At 42.2% G+C, this 24,219-nt stretch overlaps 3 protein-coding genes across 6 annotated transcripts in view; all 3 read left to right on the top strand.

Moving 5' to 3' along the window:
• LOC111965006 (DNA-directed RNA polymerase III subunit RPC7-like) overlaps positions 1-24,219 on the top strand; it is a 737,315-nt gene that overhangs the window by 178,670 nt on the left and 534,426 nt on the right. The window lies entirely within an intron of this gene.
• On the top strand, positions 266-15,111 carry LOC111965020 (CREB-regulated transcription coactivator 2-like). Its single transcript, XM_023988960.2, is given in 17 exon segments — positions 266-614; positions 3,814-3,915; positions 4,112-4,225; positions 4,462-4,523; positions 5,628-5,696; positions 6,107-6,207; positions 6,403-6,429; positions 6,568-6,697; positions 7,558-7,796; positions 9,755-10,230; positions 10,928-11,365; positions 14,403-14,524; positions 14,526-14,614; positions 14,617-14,639; position 14,773; positions 14,913-14,954; positions 14,957-15,111. Coding segments are annotated over 17 exon segments (2,364 nt in total). The 5' UTR covers positions 266-440.
• The window catches only part of LOC111965019 (DENN domain-containing protein 4B), a 50,386-nt gene continuing 41,331 nt past the window's right edge, over positions 15,165-24,219 (top strand). The window contains exon 1 of one of the 4 annotated variants that reach the window (XM_070443993.1): positions 15,165-15,249. The gene's annotated coding sequence lies outside the window, so the exon portion shown is untranslated. Of the gene's footprint in view, positions 15,250-21,658; positions 22,110-24,219 lie in introns of those variants that run through there. The other 3 variants (XM_070443994.1, XM_070443992.1, XM_023988959.2) reach the window with 3 other exon arrangements.

Raw genomic sequence — 24,219 nt, 5'->3', positions numbered from 1 at the left:
GCCTTTTTATTTTGAGAAAATCAACCAATACAATAGTTGTATTTTGGAACAATTTAACGTTTTTTAATCAATATCCAAAATATCCATTACACAGTACTGTAATTTCTGTGTTGACCTAGCCTTGCATAAAAAATAAAATAAACTACATGCCCCAGATTGGCTTGGGCGCTCACTTTCTCCTCCCCCCACCAAGTCAGATGGTTTCGACTAGCTAGTTACCACAGCTACAAAGTCAAAATTATTTGTCGTACAAATTCATGAAAACAAAAATAGCTTTTTGGTCTTCACTTAAGGTTTACTGTGTTAATGTTAGGTTTAAAATCACATTTTAAGAAGATACATTGTAGAAATAGGCAGCCCGTATCACTTTGTGGCTACAGTAACTAACGTTAGTGACGACCAAGTCAGATCATCCCACTGCGTGAAGTCGTTCGGCAAAGATGTCTGCTACGGATGTAGGCGGTTGTGGACCCGGAGCAGGACCCAGTTCGGGTGTTGGGTCCGGGGCATCAAACCCTCGAAAATTTAGCGAGAAAATAGCTCTACATACCCAACGTCAGGCTGAAGAGACTGCYGCTTTTCAGGAGGTTATGATGGACATCACCTCTACCAGGGTAAGTCGGAGGGGGAGGCAGGAGAGGAAAGCTGGAGTAAGTACAGGCCCGGGGCTTGTCAAGAGGGTAAACAAAAAATACGAAAATGATAAACCAATATAAATTTAGCGCGCTAACTCTAGCCAAGAATGAACGTTATCCACGATTTGCCTTTTATCTGTTGGAGTTTGAATGTCTTCTAGTTATTTCACCTACCTACCGTTAACTAGCTAACTACGATGTTGATTGCTATCTTATCTAACTTGTCAAAAGTGTAATGCGAACCAGCTAGCTAGTTAACTAAAGTTAGCGTAAATAAACGAGTTAGCTAGCCCTGAGTTAGCCATATGTGGCTAAGTAGTATTTCAAATTCAGTAGCTAATGTTAACTAGTTCGTTACGTTAACGTTAGCTCGCTAACTACTTAGCAAGCTAATGTTAACGATATATTGTAACTAACAGTTTTAATACATTTTCAAACCTGCTGAACTGTGTGACTGGTTGATAACGTTAGTTACCAGCCATGTTTTGGCTTAACGTTAGTTTTTCAGTGCTTAGTTAGCTAGTTGGTCAGACAGGCGGTGCATCAAGTGAAGTGGCACATAGTGGTTGCTGTCAACCACCACAGCAGAACAGATTGCAATCTCTTGGCATAACTGAAACCCACTCCATTATTTTTCCACTGAGTTTAACATTCACAAAATTGTGTGTTTATAGGAACTCCACTGCTGTAGTAAGTACACCGATTCTGTTCCAAAACGTTTAGCAACGTTAACCGTTTACTCCAAACATACATTTTTGTTCAACGAAAACTAGTTTATTGGACAAATTCAGGTAGGTCCCTCCCCGTTTTTAATAGTTTGCTCTGTTTGTGTAAGTTTGATTCTTTAACGTGTTTCCGTTGCACATACACCCCAAATTTCATTCTAAGGATCTTTCAATTTGAAGTGAATAAAGTTTGAACTGCTTTTCAAACAGATACTAATTATTAATTTGGTTATTCATGAATTCAACATATTTTTTGGAACATTCAATATTTTAGAAACATGATAATGGCCAGAATTCCCCACCTCTATGAATATCCTATACATTTTGAGGTGAATGTGATGCAGACTGGGTGGGAGGAATAGAGAAGAGCGGGCAAGTCAAATTCAGTTACGACTCACCCTCCTAAATTGCATTGTTGGGCAGCACATTCAAGGGCTCAAGTCTTACACTGACTCATCCAAACCCCTCATAGCACCCCACTTTCTTCATTCATGGTAATTCCCCTTTGCCATCTCAACCACTGTAGTTTCTGGGAATTCCTTTGAGTCCTGTCCTTTACAACCTCCCCATCTAATATACTTTTTGTCAGGGTGGTCCAATCAGCCTAATAGCAAGGCAGGCATGTGGTTACCGGTAAATGGAGACGGAGCAAGCTGTGAAACTGATGTGCTGTGTGCGAGAGAGAAGGCACAAACTATGGAGTAGAGTAATGCAGAATTAGGCTGATACTTCACTTTAAAATGTATGCCAAACAAAAAACATTGATTTCAAAGTTGAACAAACCATACAATTCGATGCACAATGACTACTTTGAACAATTTACATAGTAAATAAAAAATCATTTTACTGGAAAAACTACAGGGTCAAAGTTTTGTAACAGAATTATGGTAAATTCTCACTCAGTTTTATTTGTTTTCAGACTTAGGACCCCGATCCTGTAAATGTGCTTTTGTAAAATGTTCAGTGGAAATTGTTAAAAGTAGTACTTGTGAATAGAGTTCTATGGGTTGTTAAACTTATAAATCAATGTTTTTTGTTTGGTATAGCTCATAGCCTGGTTCCTCTCTAGGTTTCTTCCTAGGTTTTGGCCTTTCTAGGGAGTTTTTCCTAGCCACGGTGCTTCTACACCTGCATTGCTTGCTGTTTGGGGTTTTAGGCTGGGTTTCTGTACAGCACTTTGTGACATCAGCTGATGTAAGAAGGGCTATATAAATAAATTTGATTTGTATACATTTTAAAGTGAAAAATCTGAGTGTGTAAATCCGTTACCATGGATTTACCGACTTCCATTCATTCATTGTATTTATGAATTAGTTTGGTTGTACAACCTGTATATGTCTGGAGAATTCATATTGTCAATCCGCACTAGGGGAAACAGCGCTACCTTCCGCCCCATGGCCGTTGTTATTGCTTTTATTTTGTTGACGAAGCAAAGGTGAGGAGCGTCACCCATCATAGTAAAAATTGTATCACATATTCTGCTGTTCTATCGCTCGTGCAATGATGTCAGAGGGGAAAGAAACTGTGGTAACTTCTTTGTTGTTGTAATATCGCAGTTTCACAATTAAGGATTCAAGCTTTAAGGCTTTTGGACATTTTTAGATGGGTTTGTAAAATATGACACAGTCGGCCTATCTTATCTGTATGCTGGAACAGTAGTGGTTCATATGAATCCATTTTAGAAGGGAACTTTTGTAAGGGCAGATTTAATCTTATGTCCTATGAAGACCTTGTCTCATTCTTCTGCTGTCATAATATTTTACACTGCCAATATCACATTTGGGAGGTACACAAAGCAGTATTTTCTCACTGTCACCTCACTGGAAATGTTTTGTCCTACTTGGAATGTATTAGGCAACTCCTGGGTGTTATTAGCGATATCCAATATGCTGGTGGGGATATTGTTGCTTTGTGACTGTTTTCAAAGTTCTTATTTTTCTTAGAAATAATAATTTAACAGCTTTTCCTCAATACTTGTGGTTTTCCCTGTGAATGATTGTCCTTAATTTTTATTTTTTACAATGATGAACTCACTGCCATCTGTTTTAAAGGTTGAGAGACTGCATGAAAGATGTCAGAGGCAGGACAGCACATTTTATAAAATGTCAAGCTTTTACTCAAAAGAACAAGGTCTGAAAAGACACCAAGATGTTTGGCTGTCATTAATGAAAATGGCCAGATAGTGTCTTACTAAAAGAACGGGCCAGCTCATTTCAAACATTCTATCGTGACGTAGGACAACCACAGCTTTGCAGGTGATAAAGCACACTACAACAAACTCTTGAGGATCTTGTTACCCACTTGATTATCTCAATCCACTGATGTGGCTTCTGTCTCTGTGTAGGCTATGCAGCAATCCAGCAGTGAAGTATGTCAAGGGCACAAGTATTGCAGTTTGTCTTACAAAAGACATTAGGTATTCATAAAATCTTCATCTCCTCTTTGGTCTCCAGATCCAGGCTCAGAAAGTGCGTCTGGCTAGAACCCAGGGCCCGTACTATGGGGGCTCCCTACCCAACGTTAATCAGATCGGCAGGAACCCAGGCGACTTTCAGGTGAGAGAGGTTCACCTTTTTTTATCCTCAGTGTGTGCGTGTGGGTCCACATTTAATATATAGCCTAAAAATCTATCCATACAATCACTTGACACCAATATAAACACCATGGCGTCTCTCCCTCTTCTCTTGCACCCCTCTTTATCCTCTTTCCCTTTATGTTTCTCTCTTCTCCTACTTATTTCCATCATCTTAGGGTTTGTTCCACTCTAACCTGGACTCCAGTCGCTCCACACGGCACCACGGCCTGGTAGAGCGGGTCCAGAGGGACAGACGCTTCATCTCCCCAGTGCGCCCCTACAGGAAACAAGTATCCTTCACAATACATCTGAGACCAGAACATCGTCAGACCTTGTTGCACAATCTAGGAGCTAATCCAGAGTTTTGCTCTACTTAGGCAAAGGACTGCTTTGATGATATATTATTGACCATAACCCTGATATATTATATTACTGACCAAATCCCTGGTTGTTAATCTCTGATTGTGGATGAGAAGAGTAAAAAGTGTAACAATTTAGTTGTTGCCTTGACTTGTGTGCTCCTCAGGTGGACAGCTCTCCGTACAACTCAGCCTATCTGTCCCCGCCTCCGGACACCAGTTGGAGAAGGTAATGATCTGGAGTGGACCCCAATCTGCAGAGACATGGGTGTCCTCAGGGAGCCTGTTTTATTTTTTATGTATTTTGCTTAGTAGTTTTTCTCTGCAGCATTATAGCTTGGTCTCACGGTAACAATGCATGCTAACGCGATTGGGACTGACTAACAAGACGCCTGATTTTAGCTTTCCTTCATAGCCTTGAATTTAGTTGCTTTTCAGAACTTTTAGTTTTATTTTCTTCACTTTCCTCCCTTTTTTCTGGCATCCGAATACACTTACACTCTTTTTTTCTTCAAGTTTTGGAAAGAAACTCCCACCTCTTTTCCTTCTTGCCAGTCCTCTTTTTTTCTTTTTTTCTTTTCTTTCTTTCTCTGCTAAATGGAAAAGGACAAACTCTTTGAGAAAGGGAAACTGGCTTTGACATGAAATTATACGACTCTTACACACCTCCCAACAGTTCCATTGTTTATCTTATTGTCTGAAAAAATAAAGTCCTGTCGAGATGACTTATAAAGCAGCGTTGATGCATGAATGAAATGAAGGCCGCTCTAAACCAGCGTTTCTCATCCCTGCTCGCTTGGATGCTGCGCTTTGGGAAATAGCCTCCATCAATCAGGTGAATGGAGGGAGCTGCTCCTGAAGTTTGTTTGTGGTGGATTTGGCACACGTCTGTCCGATTCTTTCCAGATCAGCACTGGGGCTGGAAACACTGATAAACATCTTCGTAAATTCAACTGACTTGAACCGATCGCTGCGAGACCCCGGTTTAGCAGAGAATTTAAGAACCTCTTTCATAATAGCCAGTCTTACAGAAGCACATGAGCACACACGCATGAGCGCAAGCTCACTCTTGTGAATGCATATATTTGTGCACATGAGCATGCAGTAACACACACCCACAAATGCACTCAATTCACTCAATATTCTCTGTATCCCAAAAAAGCATCTATGGATGGGCCATGTGTTCTGTAGATTGTCAGTATCCCTCTCTTCCTCCCTCTATCTCTGCGTCTCTTATGCTAGCCGTTCGTCCCAAGCCTTCACCCTCTTTTTTTTCTCTCTTTTAATCCTTCTCTGGAGAAATAACGGCCATTTTTGTTGTTGATCACAAAAGGAACTGTTCGGGCAACTTCCCAGGAGACAAAAGCCAGTTGTTTCGCCTCCCCACCATGGCACTCAACAGGTGAATCCCACCCTCTCCATCTATCTTCTCTTCTCCCCCTCAACATAGGGCATCAACTCACTGTCCTGGGGCAGACATTAACAGACGATTGTGCCAGTGCAAGATATGACCATTCAAAGATCTTCCAAGAGCTTGTATATTGAATGAGTTTTTCCTTTTTATATTGAATGAATTGATATTTAAGACTGAGTTCCAATATATCATGGATGGAGTTAGTTTGTGGCTGAGCAGAAGCAAAAGTAAGGTGGTGATTGTCATGATGTGGTTACCGGAGGACTTTTCTAATGAGTCATGGATTGACTTGAGTAGTTGGTTCCTGTTTGGTGAATGTGTATGTGGGTTGATGTGGCAATGGAAAGAGACCTCCTGGATATATCTTTCTCCTCTCCTAATGCTTTTTGTCTATGCAGGACCAACTCAGACTCTGCCCTCCACACCAGTGTGATGAACCCCCCTGCAGGAGACCCCTTCAACGCTGGACACACACTCACCCTTCAGGGCAGACTCACTGGTGAGGACTCACTAAAGACTAAACCAACAGCATATGTGTTTAGTTAACACATCGGAGTGGGAGTTGAGGGTTTCCCACTGAGATAAGTGTCTGCTAAATTACCATATTGTTATAATTGTTTAAGTGTGATTGTGCCTTAAGCCCATTCTCAGTTTGCCTCAGTACTCTGACTTGTATCTCTCTGTGCTCCTCTAGGTCAGAGTGAAGGAGAGGGGAGAAGAAGTGAGTCTAACAGTCACACTCGCTGTACACTAACAATTCGGTCCTACTTTAAACACACCACAAATAATCTTGACAATGGAAAGAAATGCTTATGACTAGGAGACTTTGATTTGTGATCATGTTGTTTGTCATCCACAGTGTTTCCGTACCCAGTTCCCCCCATTGAGGACAACATTCTGGATCAGGGCGAACTGCTCAAGCCCTGGGACACCAAGAAGTTGCCCCTGCTGTCTTCTCGACCCAAGTCCTGTGAAGTTCCCGGTATCAAGTAAGTAAATCCTTCTAAAACACATCCAAGTCATTTCTACAGCTTTTCTCACAGGACAGAATAACTTATGTGAAAATGTCTGTGGCTCTAGAGGTTTTCACACAATTCATTATCTACTGTAATTTGTTTCAGTGCAGACACACAGTTATTAAAAACCTGCGATGTTGTGCATTCATTTAGAACTAATGGAATTTGTTGTTGCTGCTTACATTAAGGTAATTTGTTTAATTTAATGTGAAGCAGCAATATATTGAGGGGAGTCTGATAGGAGACATAGTATTGTACTATGGCTAGCGTGTGCCCTCAGGTATGACATATGAATGCATGGCTGATTTTCTGTTGAACACTTTCTGTTGATGTAAAAGCCTCAAGCTCAATCTCCATTTGTTTTCCATTGAAACATCCATTTGAAATATCTTCCTCCGTTTTCATCCTCTGTCTATCCTCCTCTTCTTCGTCATGACTTTCGTTGCGCATTATTTTATCTTTCTCTCATAGCTGGGGTTTAGATTGGAACGTGTGTGTAGTGGACATTCTTTATTTATTCCTCATTCACTTGCTCTCTATCTCTCCATTTCTTTCTTTTTTTCTCGTTCTCTCTCCTCTGTAATTTATTCTCTCGCTCACTTTCTCCCCTCTCGGTCTATTCTGTCCTTTTTCTCTCTGTCGTTCTCTCTCTCTCTCTCTCTCTCTGCGTGTGTCTGGAGGCTGCTGTTGGGTGTGGATCAGTTTAGCTCTGGGACGCTGAGGTCATCCTGTCTGGAAATCACACACGCCCCAGTGTCTAATTCTTGACGAATGTGAGACACCACTGTGGTTTCTCTTGTCTTTCTAAATAGTTTCTCCATCTCGTCCTCCAGTATCTTCCCCTCCCCTGACCAGCAGTCCAGCACCCCCCATGCTCCCTCAGCCCTGAACACGGGGGGCTCCCTGCCCGACCTCTCCAGCCTGCACTTCCCGTCGCCGCTGCCCACCCCGCTGGACCCAGACGAGCCGGGCTACCCTTCGTCCCTGAGTGGGGGCAGCAGCACGGGCAACCTGGCCTCCACCCTGACCCAGCTGGGCATCAATGCCAGCAACGCCTTCCGCCACTCGCCAGGTACAGGGAGGGACTGTGGGACAGAGGCTGAGGGAGTGTGTGTGTGTGCCATGTTGATCTTCAGCACTTCTCTCTTGAGTGTATGTTAGTGTGTGCGCTCATGCAGGCATGCTAGGAACAATACAACCCTTTCCGTCACACTAGTTAAAATGTCTAAGTTGTGACTCAAACGGAGGAAGCTAGTGGGTGTTGGTGCAAGAGGGAGACAGGCCAATATTCATTTAGGTGGGTAAGATGTATTTAGAAAATGGAGGTAAAGTGCAGGGCTGTGCATTCTGAAAAAGTAGCTGTCCTAGGGCCCTATAAAATCCCTGATGCAGAGAACGCGGACAGAATCAGAGAATCCAGACAAAGCGGAATTCAACAATGTACATTTTTTTTATAGATCTTAGTAGGGAGTCAACTAAATGTATTGAACATTTATTAATTAGCCCAGGTTTATCATAAGACATGAACAGAATGCATCAGTGATTTGTATTTCCTGCAACTTTCTGAAGAGGCAATGAGAATTCCCCCATCTGTGTATGTGCGGTGTGCGCAGTTACCACTTTGTGTAGCTATTAGCGTTGATGCTAATGAAAAAAGTATTCTGGTAGATGGAAAGGCTTTCCCAAAAACCTTCTAAATTAAATGTTAACAACAAAGCCTATGCCTACCTGGCAGAATGATATCATGATTATTTGCATCAGGCCAGTGGGTGTTTGTTTTGCAAACTATCATAACAAAAACACAGCTGAACAGCCTCTTGCTAGGTGTGCAATCAAATTAAAGGGTAACTACACCCAAAAATCGAAATTTCAAAAACAATTCCCAGACCTCAAAAGTGGTCTCCTAATGTGGTTTAAGCATTGTTGTGGACTTAAAATCCCATTTAGTTGTTTTTCATTTCAAGTGTCATTTGGAGAGTGAAAGCCTGAAAGAAACCGGGGTAAACAGAGACCTGTAAAACTCAACGGAATTTGTGTAAAAATAACTAACCGCAATCAGGCAAGAAATTTAACAGATTTTATATGGCCCTACTGACCTTATCTGTGTTGAGGTGATTTGGCCGACCACACACAGGAAATGTTAACTTCAGTCTAGAGGCAAGGCCTAGGGTGCATGTCAATAGTCTGAGGTGGCTTGCTCTTCTCATCTCATCTCTTGAGAAAACAGTATGGTGAATGCTTACCAGATATTTGCTGGTATTATTCTAGTTCTTTCACATCAGTGCAAATTAAGGATAGGAGATGATGAAAGGAAACCTAGTTTGACTCTTGAGGTGCACCCTGCAGCTCAGGGCCTCTTCAGGGGACTGAGCTAGCATTGTACCTCCTGATATGATCGCCAGGAGACAAACTGTGTTTGCAGTTTGTCATATTAAATGTTAAAACGATGAAATGTTGCAATACATTTTCATTGAATTTGAGATGTTTGTAGTCTTCTACACTGAATAAAAATATAAACGCCACATGCAACAATTTCAAAGATTTTAGTTATTTGAAATGTAAGGAAACCAGTCAATTGAAATAAATTCCTAATCAATGGATTTCACATGACTGGGAATACAGATATGCTTCTGTTCCTCACAGATAAAGTACCTTAAAGAAAGGTAGGGGCGTGGAACAGAACCCAGTCAGTATCCGGTGTGACCTCCATTTCCCACATCTCCTTCGCATAGAGTTGATCAGGCTCTTGATTGTGGCCTGTACTATTTTGTTCCACTCCTTTTCAATGGCAAACAAATTTGTGTGCAAATTTGAGAGATAAGCTTTTTGTGCATATGGGACATTTCTGTGATCTTTTATTTCAGCTCATGAAACATGGGACCAATACATGTTTACATGTTGCGTTTATATTTTTGTTCAGTCTTTTATGTACGCATTACCACAACTTTTCACACCAGGACTCAATGTGTGTGTATTATTTTATGTAGCTCTATATTCAAATCTGTTTATCGGTCTTGTTTATTTGAACAGGTCTCCTGGCATCTCTTCAGGGCACTCTCAGTAACCCCTCCCTGCAGTCCTCGCTAAGCAACCCCAACATCCAATCATCTCTCAGCAGCCACTCCTTCCCCAACTCCCTCAGCTCCACCTCCTTGCACTCGTCACTTAGCAACCCTTCCCTGCAGTCCTCCCTTAGCTCCTCCCCCTCCCTCCAGTCTTCCCTGAGCAACCAATCCCTGCACTCCTCCCTCAGCAACTCCTCCCTGAGTGGCCAGTCCCTCCACACCGCATCCAGTAACCCTAGTTACAGTAGCGGGGTGGGAGGGTCCGGCTCGTGCTCCTCTTATTCGCAGCTAACTAGCCAGGGGCAGTCGCCTCTCAGCACGTTGCCACGGAGACGAGCTCAGCTCTCCCCTCTGATCCTACCCATGGGAGGGGAGTCTCGCCGGCACCACTCCAAACAGTTCTCCCCCACCATCTCTCCTAACTTGTCCTCCATAACACAGGTAATGTCTACCTACATTCTCCTTTTACCATGATTTAATCACAGGCCAGAATAAGCACTGCCCTGGGGTTGGGCGGTATCCAGATGTTCATACCGTTCCTCTGCTGCACACACAAAACAAATAGTAGACGTCAGGGATCTTGATCCAGGAGGGGATTTGTCTCTGCTGTAACCAAGAAGATTGATCTTGCAAGCTAGCCACTTAGTTAGACAAAAGAACCTGACTAGACGTTAATTACTTCTCTTTCTGGTTGGAACTGTGCTATGCTAGAATGTGGACACCACAGAGCCGGCGCGAGATATGGCTCGGAAAACGTACATCAATCCAGGATTGGGAGATGGCGCTGTACTCCTAATTATGATGAATCGAGTAGATTGAAATACTGTTGGTTAACTAAACTGCCATTTTCGTCAGCATGCAAGGGTAGTTAATGCTGCTTTATCTATTAACCTAGTGCACAAGTTGACTGTAGGTATTAAAAAATATATATATATATATATATTCAAATTGCTGAGAAAAATTGCCCAATTATTTTGACGGTATTGAAATCATACCATGAGTATTTCAAAATACCCTGGTGTATATATAGTTTATACTGTAAACCGCCCAAGCCTACACGGCACCATAACATTGGCCGACCTGCATGCCAATTGAGTTTTGTATTCCATTTCCAATCAATGTGTTTATCTCCTCCCAGGGTGTCCCTCTGGACACCAGCAAACTCCCCATGGACCAGAGGCTCCCTCCCTACCCCTTTAGCCAGCAGCAGCTTCATCAGCCAGGTCCTCCAGCATCCCATCAGCCCCAGCAGGCCTCTCAGGTAGGACAACAGCTCTCCCAGTCGTCCGTGGTACTGCAACAACAAAATCAACAACAGCATCAACACCAACACCATCAGCTGCATTTGCAACACGAGCTGCACCAGCAGCAATGTTCCCAGTCTCAGCAGGCCCTCCAGCAGCTGCACCTGCAGAACCTGCGCAATGCCCAGATGCAGCACCTGCAGCAGCAGCATAGGGTGTCGGTCAAAATTGAGAAGCAGGGTGAGCAGGGCCAGAACTCTCAGTGCCTGCAAACGCAAGACCCGCAGTCTACACAACATCAACAACAGCAGCAGCAGCAGCAGCAGCAGCAACAACAGGACCAGCAAGACCAACAGCAGCAGATGGAGCAGCAAAGGCAGCAGGGAAGTCTGCCCCAGCTGCAACACATCAGCCACTCTCTGGCCACAGACCTGGGCCTCTACAACGTGAGTGGAGTCAGTGCCAGCCCATACACACAACACACTGCCGCCAATTGGCCCAATAAAGCCACAATTTCCTCTATGTCCTCCTACTATCGGTCTGTCACGGTTAACCTACCTCACCTCTCTGGGGCAGAGGGGCATGACTGCCACCTTGGCTTGATGTCTTTGTAAACGCATGGTGTTTTAAAGCAAGCGCAATGTTGTAAACGTTGGTTGTGATAGAAACTGAGGTCAATAGAATGATCCGGATGATGTAATCATCTGTACAGCTATTATCAAGACCATAACCAGTGACAGCCTGATGGCTTCTGGGCACACCAGGACATATTTTTTAAAGAGTTTACTCTGTCATCTAGCTAGAATTAGCTCACTATTTTGTATTGTATATTTGTGTAATCAGTTCATTTATTTATAAATTTGGCCATGCAAATTGATCACTGTTCAGCCTCTTAGTGTGTGACATCCTCAAGTATCAAATAGTATAATATCATCTCATTACACTTGACACATTACTCTGCTGTTATGGGATATACAGTACCAGTCAAAAGTTTGGAGACCTACTCATTCCAGGGTTTTTCTTTATTTTTTATGTTTTCTACATTGTAGAATAATAGTGAATACATCAAAACCATGAAATAACACACATGGAATCAAGTAGTAACCAAAAAAGTGTTAAACAAATCAAAATATATTTTACATTTGAGAATCTTCAAAGTAGCCGCTCTTTGCCTTGATTACAGCTTTACACACTCTCGGCATTCTCTCAACTAGCTTCATGAGGTAGTCACCTGGAATGCATTTCAATTTGTTAAAAGTTAATTTGTGGAATTTATTTCCTTAATGCGTTTGAGCCAATCAGTTGTGTTGACAAGGTAGGGGTGGTATAAAGAAGATAGCCCTATTTGGTAAAAGACCAAGTCCATATTATGGCAAGAACAGCTCAAATAAGCAAAGAGAAACGACAGTCCATCATTACTTTAATACATGAAGTTCAGTCAATCCAGAACATTTCAAGAACTTTGAAAGTTTCTTGAAGTGCAGTAGCAAAAACCATCAATCGCTATGATGAAACTGGCTCTCATGAGGACTGCCACAGGAAAGGACGACCCAGAGTTACCTCTGCTGCAGAGGATAAGTTCATTAGAGTTAACTGCACCTCAGAAATCGGCAATTAACTGCACCTCAGATTGCACCTCACAGAGTTAAAGTAACAGACACATCTCAGCATCAACTGTAAAGAGGAGCCTGCGTGAATCAGGCCTTCATGGTCAAATTTCTGCAAAGAAACAACTAGTAAAGGACACCAATAAGAAGAGACTTGCTTGGGCCAAGAAACACGAGCAATGGACATTAGACCGGTGGAAATCTGTCCTTTGGTCTGATGTCTCATTGTGAGACGCAGAGTAGGTGAACGGATGATCTCTGCATGTGTGGTTCCCACCGTGAAGTATGGAGGTGTGATGGTGTGGGGTTGCTTCAAGGCACACTTAACCAGCATGGCTACCACAGCATTCTGCAGCAATATGCCATCGGATCTGGTTTGCGCTTAGGGAAAGGGGGATACCTAGTCAGTTGTACAACTGAATGTATTCAACTGAAATGTGTCTAACGCATTTAACCCAACCCCTCTGAATCAGAGAGGTGTGGGAGGCTGCCATAATCGACATCTACTTCTTCGGTGCCTGGGGAACAGTGGGTTAACTGCCTTGCTCTGGCAGAACGACAGATTTTTACCTTGTCAGCTCGGGCTTAGTGGGACTATCATTTGTTTTTCAACAGGACAATGACCCAACACACCTCCAGGCTGTGTAAGGGCTATTTGACCAAGAAGGAGAGTGATGGAGTGCTACATCAGATGACCTGGCCTCCACAATCACCCAACCCAATTGAGATGGTTTGGAATGAGTTGGACCACAGAGTGAAGGAAAAGCAGCCAACAAGTGCTCAGCATATGTGGGAACTCCTTCCAGACTGTTGGAAAAGCATTCCAGGTTGACTACCTCATGAAGCTGGTTGAAAGAATACAAAGCTGTCATCAAGGCAAAGAGTGGCTACTTTGAAGAATCTCAAATATAAAATATATTTTGATTTGTTCAACACTTTATTTAGTTACTACATGATTCCATATGTGTTATTTCATAGTTTTGATGTCTTTACTATTATCTACAATGCAGAAATAGTAAAAAAATATAGAAAAACCCTTGAATGAGTAGGTGTGTCCAAACTTTTGACTGGTACTGTATTCAAAACAGAACTTAGGCTATTCAAGAGGCCGTCTTGTTATAACTGTGGCTCAATAATTTCCTACATGATGCTTCACATTTCCTGGACCTGTATAGCTTCTCAATACATGTCCAATGCTCACTCAAGTCTCAACTTGGTTCCATAACTTGCCACTGGAGATTGTTTCACAACATCCTTCTGACATTGAACATGCGCACAATTTTTTTAGCTGCAGAATGCGGTGTGTGAAACTTGAGAGGGAACGCTGATGTCATGGCCAAGTGAGGTGAAATGAATCCTGGGCTCTGTTGTTGAATGTTTCTATTAATAGCAGTCCAGAGAGCTGACTGTCTTAGTGTGCTGAAGGGCGGTGACATTGGGACCACAGTGAAATTGGCCTGTAGGATGTCGCATCAATGAAGCTCCACTTCACTGCTACAGTCATGTTGTAGGTGATGCCATTCAACATAACTTGGTATGACGTGTTGTTCTGTCTTTACACTAAAGTACCTGTGTTTTGTGTTGTAGGACACATTACTGTTAAACTCTCTGTTGGATGATCCCTACCTGGGCCTGCAGATCGCCTCCAGACAGAACCAGCAAGGTATACCATTTTCTGCAGACACTTTATTTTTTCTCAGGCTCATTTGTATTGACTACTGTACCTCTGCTTCATTGCGGAGTTCTGTTGTACTGTATTTGTCTGCCTGAATTCACGTTTGGTGTTTTGTCCCCGTCTCAGTTCAACATGGAGACTCCGGGAGACAGCCTGTCGTTCAACCACGGTGGCTTGGGCTGTGGGAGTGGTGGAAAGGCCAGGAGGAATCCTACACCCCAACCATGGCTTCCTGGAGCTCCACGACTCAGGGGATAGGCAGCACCTTAACAACCAGAACTTTGGGGGAGAGGGATGCCACACGTCCCTAACATCATCCTCCAGGTGAGATCTGGGCTACCACTTCGGCTATTACTCGCCTGTAGGAGAGGAATGCTTTCCAAGGACATAATTATAACTACAACTAACACTAACCCTGAGTGGCTCAGTTGTAGAGTATGGCACTTACAATGTAAAGGGTTGTGATTTGGTTCCCGCTTGGGCCACCCATTCGAAAACGTATGCACTCATGACTGAAAGTCCTTTGGATAAAAGCGTCTGCTAAATGGCAACATTTATTATTATGTATTACTTGCCCTTTTTTTCTTTCTTCACCAGGAGACAGTTCGTTGGGCCTTTCCAAGGAGATCGCCAGCGCCCTGTCCACGTGCCAGGGTTTGAGATGGACTCCTTTGCTCTGGACGACCCCCTCAGGATGGACCCCCTGGCCCTTGAGGGGCTGGGCATGCTGGACGGGGACCTCATGCTGACCGACCCCGCCGTGGAAGACTCCTTCCGCTCCGACCGCCTCAAGTAACCACTCCCAGGAGTGGATACGGAGGAGTGAGGTGGGAAGGGTGTTGGAACGACCCCAGACTGAAGTGGACAGGTGGGGTTGAGCCTGCTTCGTTTCCCTCCTTGGCGATTGACGCAACACAGCATCTGCAAATAAAAGGTCAGGTGGGAGGTTTTGGACAGTCTAGTGCATGGATCTCTGACTGGTCCAGGAGAGAAACTGGGGAGCAGGCTGTTCTACCACAGCACTAATACACCTGTCAAATAATCAGCTAATCACTGTCTTAAATCTGGACCTTGATTATTTGAATCGGGTGTGTTAGTGCTGGGCTTGAATAGAATTCTACATGCTCTCCAGGACCAGAGTTGGAGGCACCTGGTTTAGTGGGGACCTCGCCACATGCTTTTTGTGAGGTGATGTGGTGGTAGGGAAGGTTGGAGGACAGGACTGACATGTCAGTGGTGGAGCAAGTTCGTTTACGGTTCTTTCCGCTACATCCAGGCAGTTATCGAAAATGCACTTGTGATGCTTAAGAGAAAATAAAATATAGGCATTAGCTTGTACGAGTCTTATCTGCATGTAAACAAATGCACTTCAGATAATGCATAAACGCAGGGATCACGCATGAGGTCAGTTGCACTTGAAAATGCCGTCTTAAAAACCATACAATATGCATTCTATGAGACAGGACTTTCCCGACTGGTCTTTCGGCTTTGTCTGTCGGTGTTCCATCATTCCAACGCCAGTATGGGGAGGCTGGAATATCGGCCATGTTCGCCATCTTTCTACTGCAAGAACATACAGTAGATCTGGGGTATTTTTATGGATTACATCAACCTACCAGAGACTGTTCAACCAATAGTTGCCAATTGACATGTCATTAAGTGTTTCTATTTTATTTAAGTTTGGTTGAAGGTAATTCAATGGCGGACCTTGCTAGCTATAGTCAGATATAGTTCAGTCTTTCAACGGACAAGAGAAGAAAGTGTTTTTTGGAGATGTGACTTTCTCAGTCCCTCAGGACAAGTTGGCACTTACGGGCCATTTTAGTTCTGGATGGCATATTCGTCTGTAAGATTATCACTGTGTCTGTGTTCAAGACCAGCTAAATTGACCATTCTCATTTGACGTCTGTTAACTTGAATCGTCTTGATGGTTCCGAATCTAAAAAAATTACTAAATCAATCGTCTAAGGATATTGTCCTCATATTGAACCAAGTAGTCTACAGAATCCATTATCCAACTCTCCTGTTTATAAAAACAACACAGAAAATAACACATTTCATTGCACCTGTCTGGTGTGTGACAAAATATTTTTGTATTCTTTTTAAAAATGTTATATGTCCCAACATGGCAGCTGTTGTCATTCTGCCAGCCTGCTTCTATACCATTGAGCTTTCAGTAAGTTTAAGCCGAGGACCTTTTGCTATGTACCACCCCTGTGTGCTGCTTCTACCTCCCTCAGATCTTAGACCTACCCTCTTCTGCACATTCCTTTAAAGCAACTAGGGACTGTTTGTTTTTAAATTGTGTGCTATTGACAAAGTTGTCTGCCTTTCATCAAGGAATTGGCGTTGTTGATATGGAAAAGGGAAAAGCCTCATACATTTCAATTACATGAATTGGAGTTGTATTTTTTTTAATCTTTGAGTAATTGGGAAACGGCAAGGCCAAAACCAAGTAGACTAATGCATAGCAACATTTTTGCCATAGTATATATTTTAACTGCTACTACTAAAGGCCTTGAGCTTTAGTGTCCGTTTTAGTCAGGTAATTCTAGCCACTGTGATTGACACCTCTAACCCCTCCCACTGCTGCACCTGTCTTGCCACAGCAAGGGCCATAGCAGATTATAGTAACATATTTTTATGTAACAACGTAGTTATTACTATGAAGTTTTATTTTTTATTAAAGGTGGTCTATGTCTTTGTATATAAATGTATAAATAACTGAGAGTATATTTAAGAAGAGAAGCCTTTTGGTTCCGCAACACCCTTAAACCGGTTGCATGATTTGAAAAGCAACAGGTTCTGAACAATGTAGTCCATTTGCTATGCAAAGTGTTCTTGTGCATGTCTCGTGTGACTGTCTGGGAGTTGTCAAATATTTTTTTTTAATTTAGTACATTTACAAATAGTACATTTGCATTATACTATTGTATTGAAAATACATTGAAAAAAATGTTTTTGCTTTTTTATCGGTTTTTAAATGGTCGTATTTTGCTTTGGTGACAATGTTTGATATTGGTGTCTGACGACTACTGTAAGTTTGACATTGTGTGGTAGCACAGGAAGTTAGAGCGCTTGAGATAATATCGTTTAACTTTTCATAATGACAAAGATTATGGAAATCAGCCCTTCTTTCCAGTGTGGACTGAAAGAGGCCATGTTTGACAGACTTAATAAAACACAAGCATTGCAATTTGGATATAGAAAGCTGTGTGCAACTGTTACATCATAGATTGGTAAAACATCATCCTAAAATGAAGTAGTGCTGTTCTGAAGTTGTGCTAACATAGAGTTTAACCCCCTTATTGACAGATATTGAAGTACCTCTAATTACCGGTATGCTTTATTTCAACTTTCAACTTTAACTTCAACTTTGCTTTATTTCAACCATTGCTTTTACAATGATCATATGAGCCAAATGCAAATCTGTTTTGACAGGAGTGGTGATTGAAGTGGTTTGAGTATCAAACCTATGGTAAAACCCATTCACTACTGCCCTCTATCCAACAGTAATAGTGTGGGTTTGCAAAGTCTTCTTTTACCACTGTGAGCCAATGTTGTGCCTCGATGTAAACACAGCAAAAAAAGAAACGTCAACTGCGTTTATTTTCAGCAAACTTAACATGTGAAATTATTTGTATGAACATAACATTCAACAACTGAGACAAACTGAACAAGTTCCACAGACAACTGACTAACAGAAATGGAACAATGTGTCCCTGAACAAAGGGGGAGGGGGGTCAAAATCAAAAGTAACAGTCAGTATCTGGTGTGGCCACCAGCTGCATTTAAGTACTGCAGTGCATCTCCTCCTCATGGACTGCACCAGATTTCTCAGTTCTTGCTGTGAGATTTTTTACCCCGCTCGTCCACCAAGGCACCTGCAAGTTCCCGGACATTTCTGAGGGGGAATGGCCCTAGCCCTCACCCTCCAATCCAAAAGGTCCCAGACGTGCTCAATAGGATTGAGATCCGGGCTCTTTGCTGGTCATGGCAGAACACTGACATTCCTGTCTTGCAGGAAATCACGCACAGAACGAGCAGTATGGCTGGTGGCATTGTCATGCTGGAAGGTCATGTCAGGATGAGCCTGCAGGACGGGTACCACATGAGAGAAGAGGATGTCTTCCCTGTAAGGCACAGGGTTGAGATTGCCTGCAATGACAACAAGCTCAGTCCAATGATGCTGTGACACACCGCCCCAGATCATGATGGACCCTCCACCTCCAAATCGATCCCGTTCCAGAGTACAGGCCTCGGTGTAACGCTCATTCTTTCAACGATAAACGCGAATCTGACCATCACCCCTGGTGAGACAAAACCGCGACTCGTCAGTGAAGAGCACTTTTTGCCAGACCTGTCTGGTCCGGCGACGGTGGGTTTGTGCCCATAGGCGACGTTGTTGCCGGTGATGTCTGGTGAGAACCTGCCTTACAACAGGCCTACAAGCCCTCAGTCCAGCCTCTCTCAGCCTTTTGCAGACAGTCTGAGCACAAATCAAATCAAATCAAGTTTATTTTATATAGCCCTTCGTACATCAGCTAATATCTCGAAGTGCTGTACAGAAACCCAGCCTAAAACCCCAAACAGCAAGCAATGCAGGTGTAGAAGCACGGTGGCTAGGAAAAACTCCCTAGAAAGGCCAAAACCTAGGAAGAAACCTAGAGAGGAACCAGGCTATGAGGGGTGGCCAGTCCTCTTCTGGCTGTGCCGAAGAGGGAGATGGAGGGATTGTGCGTTCCTCGTGTAACTCGGGCAGTTGTTGTTGCCATCCTGTACCTGTCCCGCAGGTGTGATGTTTGGATGTGGTCTGCCACTGCGAGGACGATCAGCTGTCCGTCCTGTCTCCCTGTAGCGCTGTCTTAGGCATCTCACAGTACGGACATTGCAATTTATTGCCCTGGCCACATCTGCAGTTCTCATGCCTCCTTGTAGCATGCCTAAGGCACGTTCACGCAGATGAGCAGGGACCCTGGGCGTCTTTCTTTTGGTGTTTTTCAGTCAGTAGAAAAGCCTCTTTAGTGTCCTAAGTTTTCATAACTGTGACCTTAATTGCCTACTGTCTGTAAGCTGTTAGTGTCTTAATGACCGTTCCACAGGTGCATGTTCATTAATTGTTTATGGTTCATTGAACAAGCATGGGAAACAGTGTTTAAACCCTTTACAATGAAGATCTGTGAAGTTATTTGGATTGTTACGAATTATCTTTGAAAGACAGTGTCCTGAAATAGGGACGTTTCTTTTTTTGCTGAGTTTATATCTTGTTTCCTACTAGGCTGGTGGTGTTGGTAAGACCACAAGTCATTTTGAAGAGTCATAATAATGCATTTCCAATTTAGCCATTAATAAAAAATATCAAGTTAGCGTGAAAATCAAATTTGAAAGTGTTACAAGTTTTTCTGCATTGCTTAGTCCTGTGTTCCCTATTTTCTGTGGCATGTTTCCTGTATTTTCTGATTTTGTTTAGTTCTGCACTGTGGAGCATTCCCAACCTAAACTGAAAATATTATTTTGAAGTGCTATTTGAATTGATAGGCGATGGAGATTTGAATGAGGCCTTTTTTTAATTGGACTGTAGGGTAGAGTGGATGAAATGTCTTGTCTGTTTAGAAGGAATCATGTAAGTGTGGCTAGTATATTTTAGATTGGGTCTGAAGGGTATTCTGAAGTACCAGTTAGTTTCAGGGTCAGCGCTGGCAGTTGACTCGGTGTGATAATTATATGATCTCTATCTTCCCCTGGTGTGAGAAAAGGCTTGAAATGCAGAGAAAGTCATTTTATTGTTTTCACTATTATTCTGCAATTTGTCATTTGAAAACCCAAGAGCACGCCCGACATTGGTTGTCCTGCTTGATTAGTCCAGGGTGAAGCTCTACCAGTTGTTTGATTTCGAATCTGTGACAATGTTACGTAATGCATCAGAGAGATATCGGTCACTTTGCCAATATAGTTGGCTTGTTGAAACATTTTCTTCATGCAATTATTTAAATGTTTTATTTTACTTTTATTTAACTAGGCAAGTCGGTTAAGAACAAATTATTATTTACAATGACGGCCTGCCCCGGCCAAAGCCTAACCCGGACGACGCTGGGCCAATTGCTGCACACAACATCACGGCCTGGTTATGATACAGCCTGGAATCGAACCAGGGTCTGTAGTGACACCTCTAGCACTGTGATGCAGTGCCTTAGACCGCTGCGCCACTCAGGAGCCCAAAATTATCATGTGTATCCTAAAGTTTGAATGTGTACACTGCAGTTTTTAGTTACTGAGAAAAGGAGCAATATTTGCTCATTTATGTTTTCCCCCTCAGTATTAGTTAGTTATACCAAGTGAATTTGTCTCACGTCTTGGCAATTCTTCACAGCTGCAATTTGATGTTTCAGCTGTCATGCCTATAGAGAGCAATAGTAATGTGGTCTTTTTGTAGGCACTATTGGAGCTAGGCTTACTCCACCATGGCTTGTTGGCCAAAGCCTATGGAGAAATTATTTTGGGGTTTGTTTTGATAAATGCAAAAAACAAGGCCTGTGTGGAAAACACAGGCTTAGGAGATCTTATGTTTTGTTCTATGAGATCATCTTCATCACCTAAAGTTACTTTTTTGTGAATTTTGAAGCATTTATGTAATCAAAATAGGCACATAAAGGGTTCATAATTCATAAAGGTCATGTTAACAGACATATATTATCTCATCAAACAAAGCATATAAAATCATCAAAGGATGTGTTAACCTCGGACCTTATTTGCGGCGTTTAGCCCCAAACCTCATTAATTTCCTCTATAGGAACGGCTTGAACGAACCTGAGGCTTCATTTCCGATTTTTAGAACTACATGGAGGCTCTGCGCTTACAACTTCATAGATCTCTCAGCATCTGTCTGTTATGCAATAACAGTGTAGTTGAAGACCATGCACGGCAATAACACTGCCAGTAGGGGTTGCTGTTGAACAGTGAAGTTGTGTGATAGGGATCAGTCAGATTGCCATATTAATTGCTGTGTTATTGTTCAGTGTATTTTACGGTTGTAATAAAAACATTTTTGCTTTATGTTTAGGGTCAAAACCATATGTATTTTGCGTTTTCAGAGGAATACATTTAAATGTTTATTTTACATCTTTATTTTTAAATTGTAATATCTAGGGAACCCATGTATGATGTAAATACTGTTCCTAAACCACTGTGCATCTTTAAACCTAACAAGAAAATATTTGTACCTTAACATTATTTTACAAAAAATAAAAAATCCTGTCAAAGGCTGGTTTTATATTGTATTATTATCCGCGTTGTCATAACAGATTCACTGGTCTTCAGTACAGTGACAGCTGTAAACAAAACCCAACAGCTGCATGCACGCGGGGGTGTCCACCAATTGTTTTTACCCTCGCAATTTCCTTTAGTTTTATAATGAATATTGCCACAGCAAACGTGTTTTTAAATGCACAACAATAGACGGCAGGGTGTTGAACAAATTAATAACTAGTTTGTATCTATTAGTAAAATAGTAGCGCACTACCAAGGCGCAATTTTCTGTGTTCTGAGAGCTCTTTCGGTCTGTGGCACTGGAAGTACGACAGTGTTTTAGTTTCCATCTCGACCGAAGGAGCTGTTTGCAGCTAACCTCCCAACCAGCAAGAAGCGGACTGATACGACAGACATCTGCACTGGCTCTAATTAGAAACCGACTCTATGGTACACACGACCGCAAACATGGACGCTAAATGTCTAAATATGTCCTAAGCAGGATGATATCCAAAGTGAGCAATCGGAACTGCCAGCAAGGATTACAAGGTAAATTATATTGCTAGTTAAATTGTGGTAGTAGCGTTAGTGTCCCCACAATATTTTGTTTGTTAGCTAGCTAGGAAGCTAAGTAACGTCAGCTAGCTAATACTTGTCTCTGCTCTGGATTAATGTCACACAATTCAGGTATGGTGACAACTCAACCCCCCTCGAGTTTTTTTATTCGAAACCCACAATAATAGTTGTTAGCCAAAATACCAAAGTATCTGTGGCCGTAGTGCTGCGCTAACCGGCTAATGTGCGAAGCGATAAAACAGTAGTGTGGTGTGTGTAACGTTAGGCAATTTCTCATGGTGGCCCGTGTCGTGATCCAATGAGTGGTACCAAGCACTGACCCAAATGTATATGGTACAACCGATTTTAAAGCAATTAAAGGTTGGTAGTATTACTACATCGCCTGGTGCTCCCTGCCCCTAGTCCAAAATGTAAAAATATGTTGCCAGCTCGGACATTGATCAAGGATATTTGACGTTGTACTGCGCGTGCATCATGCTTTACATTGGAACGCATTTCTCTGCATTTGCCATCTCATATACTGTGTTGTCCATTCATGGTACTTTGTGGATTTGGAAAATGCATTGTGCATTTATCGTGTTTCTGCTTGAGTATTAAGCATACCTACATCCTGCAAATGCTTAATTTTCCACAACGATTTGGGTATACCAGTAGTTTCGTGGGCCGTTCTCAAGGTCCGAACAATATTTATTCAGAATATTGACCAGAAAAAAATTGACTTCAAATATTGAAGGAGTTGACAACAGACACTCAAGACAGACATATTTGTGTAAAAAAAAAGAAGATAAATACATTTGTAAAATATAGAAAATTATTCATTTGAAAATACCCTATTAAAAACAACCATTCTGTCTGATCTTTCAGCGTTCTCATGGAGTTGACGTTAGACAAAAATCTGGAGTTTGTTTTACGAGTTGAATAGTACGTTTTTCGTCTTTTCAAGTGGTATACACAGACCGTATCAATTTAGTTTTTCCAGTTATTTCATGATTTCTAAAACCTAACTAAATGTAGCATATTTGAACAAAGAATATTAATTTATCAGGCAGATGCAGTTGACAGATTATGGTTCTGACCATGGTGATTCCAATATTGTTTGTTTAAACATGTCCAAAGTTAACTTTACAGACAGTGAATGGTCTTGTTGCACTACATGTAATGAGGACATGAATAAGGGTTCCTTATGCTGACCCTGCTCATTCCTGATTAATTTAGGATTTTAGAGAAATCTGGCGGAGTTGACCAAACCCCGGGACACGTCTTTTAGGAATAAGACACGTCTTTTAGGAATAACAGTTTTGAGAGAGCTATTCTTTAAAGTCACAGAGGGATATTGCAAGAAACTACATAAGAACATTTTTCAGTTAATATCCAATATTGGCAGTTAAATTATAATTTTTTTAACACTTTTTTTGGACTGTTTGAAATAGGAATCCTTTGCACCGAACAAGGGCATTTCCAGACATAGAGCCGACATGGAAATTAGTAATAATGGAAGTATTTTGAAAATCCTTAAAACAAATATTTTCCCAAGTGGTGCAACGGTCTAAGGCACTGCATCTCAGTGCAAGAGACGTCACTACAGTACCTGGTTCGAATCCAGGCTGCATCACATCCGGCTGTGATTGGGAGTCCCATAGGGCGGCTCACAATTGGCCCAGCGTCGTCCGGGTTTGGCCGGGCTAGACTGTCATTGTTAATAAGAATTTGTTCTTAACTGACTTGCCTAGTTAAATAGAGGATGAATAAATATTATGATCCCCCACAAAAATGTACATTTTAATCTCAAATAACTATATAAATAAAGCTTCCTTGCCGGAAAAGAATCTCTGAGCTCGCCTTGCGGGGGTGTGTGCTATGCCATTGGGGAATACCTCAAAGAATGATACTCTCAATGCATAACGTTACTATTTTGACAGCGTCATGCATCTTGCCTCACACCTGTCATTGATTTGATTTATTTATCATTTTGGCAATACGGTTGTTTGGATATTCTTCCCCATTTACAATGTTTCAAACAAATGTTAACCCCATGTGTTTCATGTTTCAGCATATGGAATAAAATAATTTGCCCGTAGCATTG

The sequence above is a fragment of the Salvelinus sp. IW2-2015 genome, linkage group LG6.1 (assembly GCF_002910315.2).
Source record: "Salvelinus sp. IW2-2015 linkage group LG6.1, ASM291031v2, whole genome shotgun sequence".
Taxonomy (NCBI): Eukaryota; Metazoa; Chordata; class Actinopteri; order Salmoniformes; family Salmonidae; genus Salvelinus; species Salvelinus sp. IW2-2015.
The sequence above is the reverse complement of the archived record's forward strand: the minus strand, read 5'-3'. Positions and strand labels throughout refer to the sequence as shown.